Below are 7,761 nucleotides of genomic sequence, written 5' to 3'. Positions count from 1 at the left end.
TTCCTTCTCTGTTTGCTGCTTGTTTTTATAACTTCTCTGTAGCAGTTCTTCTTAACAGTGGCAGGGGGCGTTTACTCAACTGCAGAGAACCAGGCATCTGTTATTCAAGTGGATGATGCAGCCATAAATATTATGCGGACGTCTAAATCCTCCTGATATGGTGGCCAGAGAGCGGCAGGTATTCATTCAGGGGGAGGCCTTTATTTGTACAAATGCACTTTAAAAAATCTTATTTGAGGTGAGGAGTTTACTGAAGTGGGCAATGCACCTGGCAATTGATTTCAGGAGCACACAAATAAAACAATAGATTACAATAATTTATTATTTTATAGGGAACCACAGTCATTTTTCCTTAGGGTTGGAAAAATGGTTTATTTGAGGTAAGACATTCATTTATTCAATTGGGTTATGTGCATGGTAATTAATTGGGGCCAATTAAGCATTTTATTGTCTCAAGACAATGCTTACAATGGCAAACATTTTATTTGAGGGGAGGTGTTTATTTTCACGTTCAATGTCCTGGCCATGCAGATACGATCAGGCATTCATTTGGGGGGGAGGCCTTTATTTTTTACAAATGCATTTTTTTTTTTTTTATGTGTGCCATCGTTTGATAAAATATAGATTACAGCTATACTGATAACCCCATTGTTTTTTTCCCCAGTGGCAAACGTTTGTTTGTGGCAAGGTGTTGTTTTTATATGCACCTGATAACAACTTGGGGCTTGCGTCCATTAGCAAAATCCACCAGTGTTAACACCACATCAATTCTTGCTCTTGAGGAGAGGGGGGGAAGGTTTATTTGAGGTGTGGCATTTATTTTATTTTATTGTGGATGCCTATTAGCAAAACCCACCAGCGCTTCTAAAACATTAGTTGTTTCTTTTCGAGATGAAAGAAATATTTGAAGTGAGATGTTGATGGTCCATTTGAGGAAACAAAAGACACATGGGGGGACAAACAAGAATGTTTAAAAATGTCAATCAAAACAAAAGCAAAAATATTTACATGATCCAAGTGTGCGGTTTTCAAGCCCCCTTGAACAACATCAAACATCCGAATGAAATGTCTCGGCACACGTTTGAAGCCGTGTGTCACCAGTAGAAGGTCCTGGTGAGGAAACCGGCGGCGGCGTTGAGCCAGCTGCCGCTGGCGTCATCCTTGGCGGCGGTTCGAGACACAGCGCGGTCCGCCGCCGCCTCCTCCGGCCTCTCCTCTTCCTCGGGGAGGTAGTCCGGCAGGGCCGAGTCGCGTGGCGCCACCGCTCCCGAGGCGCTCAGGGGGACGAAGACCTAAAGGGGGCGGGGGGGTGATGATGATGATGATCCACTACTGATCGCTTTCACTTGCATCAACGGTGGAAAAAAGTGCAACTGACCTCATCTCCTGCCTCATTCTTCACCACCTGTTGGGCCGACAACACTTTGGTGGCGGCGATGGCCGAGGCCAGACTCTGCCAAGGTACAAAGAAACATGAGTAATATTTCCATTGAAAGCAAAACCGTCAAAAAAACGAAAGCCCTGAAGCGTCACCTCAGTGGGCAAATCGGAGCGAATGCGCACGGTGCATCGCTTGGTGGCCATTTGAAAAGTGAAGCTGATCACTCCTCGCACCTTCAGCAGAGCTTCCTCGCACAAGCCTCGCTGGTCCTACGTGACAAACACAATCAAACGCAATCACGCTGTTCGTGTCTGACTTTGAATACGTGTGGTTCCAAAAGGGAGGGGCCTGGCCTGGTGAGTGACATGGGTGTCAGCGAATGAGAGTGCAGTAACTCTGAAACTGGGGCACGCGCATGTCAAGGTACGACTGATGTGGACTCACAACGCTGTCCAGGCCCTGAATGTGCAATGTGACACACTTGGCCTTCTTGTTGGTTGAGTTGAGGAAGAACTGTGGCTTTTTTGTCGTCTCCCCCTCAGGTGAGCGATGGGCAGGAAGAGGAGGAGCCGTGAGAATTCCATACACCTCCTTCGCCAAATTAGTCATGTCCACAGACTGCTCGTCCCTACGTGAGCAAAGCATGTTTATTCATTTCACTAAAAATGACAAACTATCCTAATAGTACCACAAGAAATGTATGATTGGCAACCAAATAAAATGAAAAGGGATGCACTGTACTGTATATCCAGGGATTGCTGCCTGAATATTTTTTAAATTGCTGTTGTCCAATTAAAAGCATGTATTAATGTATTTATATTTATTTTGTTAAAAAAACAAAAACAAACTTGACATTTTTCACATAAAAAAAATCAAAATTTGGGATATAATTGTTTTTTATTAGATGGCTTATTTCTACACTGAAATGTTAATACAATTATACAGAACCTTAATGATTTTCTTTCTTTGATCTGAAAAGCATGTTTGTCAAAATTTAAAAATGTCAAGACATACTTTTTACTCAATATTAAGGCAGCAATAATTTAACGTGACAAAAATGTACACGTCCGCTGCCCAATTATGAGCATTTTATCAGGAACATAATTATGACATATGGGAATAGGATCACTTGTGATTTTTTTAAAATATATATATACACATGTATTTACTCTGTTCATTTTTTTGAACATTTATTCATATTATTTGACTACTTTATTTACCTCACAAATAATATACAAATGATGTATTTAAGTATAATAAACCCCTGCTATTCGCGGGCGTATAGCAGAGAAAGTGTTCTAATTACTGATACCTAGATGCTAAAACAAGGTGCCGTTTTTTGTTGTTGTAATTACCTACATTTGCACACAGACAAAAAATAAATAAAATATGATCACCTGGACACAAGGTTTTCCAGGCTCACCATCATCCCCAGCTCGTTCTTCATGGTGGGAATGTTTGGGGACAACTCGGCCAAGTATCGGAGAGTCTGCAAGGATGAAATTAGACAAGTTGACATTACTTTGTAGGAACGCCATCTAATGTTCAGCAAGGATCAGTTATATCAATGACGCGGACCTGGAGCGTGGCAAGCAGCACTTCGGGGTTCTGGTGGTCCAGAAAGAGGACCAGCCCGGGGAGGCAGCCTTGGTCCTGCACGATGGCCTCTCGGTTCTGCGGCTCCGAGGCCAGATCCCGCAGCTGGCTCACCACCGACAACGCGTCCATCATCTTTTCAAAAACACTTTGAAGACATTTAAATGATGCATCATTCGCAAATGTCTTTATGAAGTGTATCAAACGATAAGGAAGGAGCATAGTGGCTAACAGACCAAGCTAACTATTTTAAACACTTACAAGAGCGGATTAACAATGTTCGTGATCATAAATCTGAACGTCACAAGCGAATAATAGTGGCGTGATGGCAATTGTTAGCGTTAAAAGATGATTTAAAGTGGACTTTTGTTATGTTTTCTTACCCAAGACAAACGCAGCTCGTGTAAGCAAATACAAATTTGGGAGGTGATCACAGGGGCGACACACGATTGGAGGAGCTACAACGTCAGCTCATTCTATTGGCTGTCGCACTCTTGGCCAATCAAAGAGGTTTATACTCAATGAGATTTTTATTTGACTTTTGGAAGACTTCCGCAGTCAACCGAATAAGCGTGCCACAAGGTTTGAGTTGATTTTTTTGTTGCATTTTAATACGTATATATATTTTATTTTTTATCAAAATGAACGTTTTTAACGAAGGCTAACGAGGGACGTTGTCATTAAAGAAAGAAAACACGGTGGGTTTTGTATTTTCGTGTGTTTCCTGTTTTTTTGTTTTTGTTTTTGCGTGCTTTTATGGTGATTATTTTCCCTCAAAGGATAAATGCTACGTTCAAATGTCGGCATTTTGTTATCTTAAACGCAATCAACCCAATTTCGGCGCATTTTAGGATGTTTAATCGAAGCATGGAAGCTCAATTAGAGGGCAGTTAGGTATGAGGGGGAATGTACGGCAAAATAGCTCTTGGGGTGAGTTGCCGGTCACGGCAAAATATCCACTTCCTTATACAAAATGCCAAAAAGGCGACTGCGTGCCGGAAACACTACTAACGTGTTTCTAAATGGCAATTTTGAATGATGATGATAAAATGTATGTGTATGACCACCGGGGGCAGTATAATGCTGTCATGCAGACACAAAAGAAGAAGACTTTCACAACTGCTATAAACCATGTGGTTACTCGTAGTACTAGTAGTTTTTGCACAGGATAAAGAATATAATGCCTGTGCGTATTGTTATATTCTCCATCTACATATTTTGCGATTTGTTAGCCCATCAATGGCATTTCCTGTTTTTATGTGTTAGCATAGCAATAACTTTGCAGAAGACTTGTTCTGCTAGCTTGTTGCGAAGTGAGCCAATTTAAGTTCCCTGCCACCATTCCCTGCTCACATCTCAGGTCAAAGGCAAAGCAACGGCTGTCTTGAAAAACGTCTGAATTGGGTCACTCGTATCTCAAGGCACCAGTTTATTGCGTGTGCTTCATCAGGAGTTACCAATGTGACTTTGGACGTTACTAGTCGGCCGGAAAAAGGGATCTACAATGTCTTTGCTTGAGGATGCACAATACGTGCTGCGCATGGTGCTGGACTATTTTGGAGTGCCTCCAGAAATGGTGAGTTGAGATAATAATTATTGATTGAAAATGAACAGTGGCAATTTTTTAAAATATATATATATAATAAATAATATTATTGTGTAGCTGGTTCCAGTGTGGGACAGTCGGCTGTGTGGCCAGTATCGCAGTATCGTGAGAATGATGGGCTCCAACCTGCCTTTGAAGCCCATGCCACGGGTCTACCTTCAGGTATGTGTCCTTGCATATTTTTTATTGATTTATCTTCTAATAAACACCTTACCTCTTATAATACTAAACATTTTTGAATCCACGGTTGTACTAATGAGACCTCCTCTCTAAACGAGGTTTACCTGTGCTAAAAATGAATACTAGTTCATCATTTTTCATTTGTATGAATAAACGCCAGCTTGCTAACAAACACCTTGCCTCAAATAATAATAAATATGAATTTTAAAATTACTTTTATGGCTTTTTAAACACCAGGTCTCTTATAACGTTTTTTTTTTTAGAATTTATTTTCCAAATAAAAGCCTCCACTCAAATAAATGCTTTACCTGTACTAATAATGAATCATTTTTAATGTATTTGTAACGCCTTACCTCCAATAATGAGAAATATTATTCTCTCATAATAATAAATAAATATTGTGAAAAAAAATGTGTCTGTGCAAATAAAAGCCTCCTCTCCAATTAACACCTTACCTGTACTAATAAATATAAAAAATATCTTTGTGCAAATAAAAGCCTCCTTGCTTGTAAACACCTTGCCTCAAATAATAATATGAATTTTAAAATGGCCTTTAAAAGGCTAATAAACACTATACCTCTTATAGTAAAATGTTTTAAAATTCTAATGAATGCCTTCCAGTAAATCTTTTTTTGATTGAAGGTCTCCTTGTTAATAAACACCTTACCTGTACCTAACTTCAATATTAATAAGCACAATTTATTTTTAAAATGGCTTTGTACTCATAATTGACATTTTACAATTTTGTGCAAATAAAAATCTCCCCTGGAATAAACACTGTGCTTTTATATGTAAATGATAATAAACCTCCATTCAAATATATCATGTATATCAATTCCAAGTTTTGTCGTATGAATTTCCTTCCATTTCAGATCCCGCCCCACACAAACGTGGATGTTGCCATGGAAACGCCCGCCATCCCGTCATTCGCTGACATCTTGTGGGTACTTGAGGATGAAGCGGACAGTTTGGCCAAGACCAGGTGTGATCAATTAGTCAACGCAAACAAACAACTTGCTTTCATTTGTTGACTTCCGGCATGTTTCTAGGAACCATCGCCCCCTAAGGACGTTTGCCGGCGGAAACGCCAGGAGATCGCCACCGCCGCAGAGGCGGCGACCGGCGGGAGGACAGCAGACGCAGCCGGAAGCCCTGCAGAAGATCTCGGCGCTGGAGAGCGAGTTGCTCAAGCTGCGAGCTCAGATCGCCGCCATCGTCACCGCCGCTTCGGCCACGGGTACGAAAAATTGACGGCGGTTTGACATTCCTGATGAACGTTTCAAGTTTTCAGCCCACAATTTGGTCTCACCGCGTCCCATAATGCAGCTGGAACGCCAGTGATGTCACCCGTCCCGGCGGCGGCTCTCACATCCACGCCTCGATGTGCTCACCGGACGCCGCCGCCGCCACCGCCCGCTCCTCCGCCGCCGCCGTCGTCGTCGTGTCCCGACGCGTCCTCCGTAACCGAGTTGATCCGACGACGCAAGGGCGCCGGCAAGAAGCCGATCCAAGCGGTCCGGAGCCTGCCCTCCATGTTGGATGTGCTCAAAAACTTGAATCAAGTGAAGCTGCGAGCTGTCGAGAGGTCAAAACACATCAAAGCTTGATTAGCTGCACGGACGTGTTTGACGTCACACTTGGAAATGAATTTTTTCCCGGTGCCGCAGGTCGCCGGGGGGCACGCCCGTTCAGCGGGGGCGCAGCAAAGGGGCCGGGCCCATCGCCAAGGACCCGGCGGCGCTGATCGCCGAGGCGCTCAAGAGGAAGTTTGCGCAGAATCGACACAACAATTCCTCCGACAAGGAGAATTCCATGGAAAGTTCGCCCTTCGGAAGTCCGGACACGCCCAAGGTTTGGCCAGCAATTATTTCTCTTCTCTTTTTTTTTTCATGTGAAAGGGATACTTGACGCATTGAGACATTTTCAGCAGTAGAACTTCATATTTTTCATGCGCAATTGTTACCTTTTTAAGAACACATTTTTTCACGCGCTGTCGACTGAAGAACCAATCACGGCTCACCTTTTTTCTGGGTTTGGTCAGCAAACTGAGCAGCGATTGGTCGCTACCTACTTCCTCGACACAGGCGATGTCATCTTCAGTCCACAGCAAGTGGGAACATTTGTTTTGAAAGGTATTAATTGTTCATGAAAAATAATGAAGTCGTCACCTTAATTATAAAATATTATCTTCTTACTGTTGAAAATGAGTCGAGTATCGCTTTACGTCCTCAACAGAGACAAAGTGGAAAATAAAATAACTTTTGTATTAATTGATTTGTATCATGTATTTGATTTTGTTTGTAATCCATTTATTTAAGGTTTTATCATTTTTAGAAAGCCTCATAAATTAGTTTTTTTTTTTTGCTTTATTGGAAAAAACATTTTATGGAAAAAAATCACCAAAATCAATATTGTTAAAATATATTTCCGATTTTTTATTTTTTTCAATATTTGGATTTATTTGTCCTGAAGGAAAACAATGTGCGGTGCTGCGGCACCCAGAGCAGTCACCACAAGTTGTCCAATGTATTTAAAAAAATATATATATATTGCTTTCATCGACCGCGTCGAACGAATTTCATGACATGTTTAAATCTGCGCGCATATTCTGGAATTTCTGTTGCAGATGTCCCACCACGCTCGACGCAGCCACACGCGTCTCCATTTGTGACGCCGTTGGCCCGGATTAGACGTCTGTTACCGAGTCTCGGACTCCCACAGGTCCAGCTTTTATTTTGACTTTTCACTTTGCACGAGCGGTCGCCTCAATCTTCGGTTGTGTGTCGAGTTTTACATGTCGTTGTACGAAAATCTGCGAATCGTTCTCGGCTCAACTGTATGCTGAGATCGATTATTATAATATGAATTCATTCTTGGCCCCAAAACGCCTCGCACCTATTTTACGTGATGCTCTCTTGCTTTGTTTTACTCTATTGAAAGAGTTTAAAAATAAAAGTGATCCGTTATTCTTCAGTTGTTGTATTTGTCGAGTGCTGCT

General features: G+C 41.9%; 2 protein-coding genes across 5 annotated transcripts; one reads left to right on the top strand and one right to left on the bottom strand.

Annotated features, from left to right (window-relative positions):
• Positions 1-955: 955 nt before the first annotated feature.
• armc1l (armadillo repeat containing 1, like) lies at positions 956-3,418 on the bottom strand. Its single transcript, XM_086061684.1, has 7 exons — positions 3,361-3,418; positions 2,960-3,125; positions 2,779-2,870; positions 1,826-2,009; positions 1,534-1,650; positions 1,379-1,453; positions 956-1,292 (listed from the first exon to the last, which is right to left on the bottom strand). Exons 2-7 carry the CDS (start codon positions 3,110-3,112, stop codon positions 1,095-1,097), a joined length of 819 nt encoding a protein of 272 aa, XP_085917810.1. The 5' UTR covers positions 3,113-3,125; positions 3,361-3,418; the 3' UTR covers positions 956-1,094.
• An 87-nt stretch (positions 3,419-3,505) lies between these two features.
• mtfr2 (mitochondrial fission regulator 2) lies at positions 3,506-7,722 on the top strand. Of its 4 annotated transcripts, none has more exons than XM_086061067.1 (8): positions 3,506-3,559; positions 4,428-4,553; positions 4,641-4,745; positions 5,636-5,745; positions 5,813-6,000; positions 6,090-6,348; positions 6,431-6,614; positions 7,390-7,722. In XM_086061067.1, the coding sequence occupies exons 2-8, from the start codon at positions 4,482-4,484 to the stop codon at positions 7,432-7,434; spliced, it is 963 nt and encodes a 320-aa protein (XP_085917193.1). In that variant the 5' UTR covers positions 3,506-3,559; positions 4,428-4,481; the 3' UTR covers positions 7,435-7,722. The 4 variants fall into 4 exon arrangements, with proteins under 4 accessions (XP_085917193.1, XP_085917192.1, XP_085917191.1 ...); XM_086061066.1 differs by having other exon boundaries at positions 4,338-4,553; XM_086061065.1 differs by having other exon boundaries at positions 3,511-3,675.
• The last annotated feature ends 39 nt before the right edge of the window (positions 7,723-7,761 follow it).

This window comes from Leptonotus elevatus, chromosome 18 (genome assembly GCF_054856555.1).
Source record: "Leptonotus elevatus isolate MCC_2025b chromosome 18, RoL_Lele_1.0, whole genome shotgun sequence".
Classification (NCBI taxonomy): Eukaryota; Metazoa; Chordata; class Actinopteri; order Syngnathiformes; family Syngnathidae; genus Leptonotus; species Leptonotus elevatus.
The sequence above is the reverse complement of the archived record's forward strand: the minus strand, read 5'-3'. Positions and strand labels throughout refer to the sequence as shown.

Excerpts from the sequence above, each read along its gene's own strand:
- armc1l (XM_086061684.1), bottom strand. The coding sequence starts at position 3,112 with ATGATGGACGCGTTGTCGGTGGTGAGCCAGCTGCGGGATCTGGCCTCG. Across the intron at positions 2,010-2,778 it reads CTGGAAAACCTTGTGTCCAG|GGACGAGCAGTCTGTGGACA; the intron begins GTGATCATATTT and ends TTGCTCACGTAG. Across the intron at positions 1,454-1,533 it reads GCTCCGATTTGCCCACTGAG|AGTCTGGCCTCGGCCATCGC; the intron begins GTGACGCTTCAG and ends GTACCTTGGCAG.
- mtfr2 (XM_086061067.1), top strand. The coding sequence starts at position 4,482 with ATGTCTTTGCTTGAGGATGCACAATACGTGCTGCGCATGGTGCTGGAC. Across the intron at positions 4,746-5,635 it reads TGCCACGGGTCTACCTTCAG|ATCCCGCCCCACACAAACGT; the intron begins GTATGTGTCCTT and ends CTTCCATTTCAG. Across the intron at positions 6,001-6,089 it reads CACCGCCGCTTCGGCCACGG|CTGGAACGCCAGTGATGTCA; the intron begins GTACGAAAAATT and ends CCCATAATGCAG.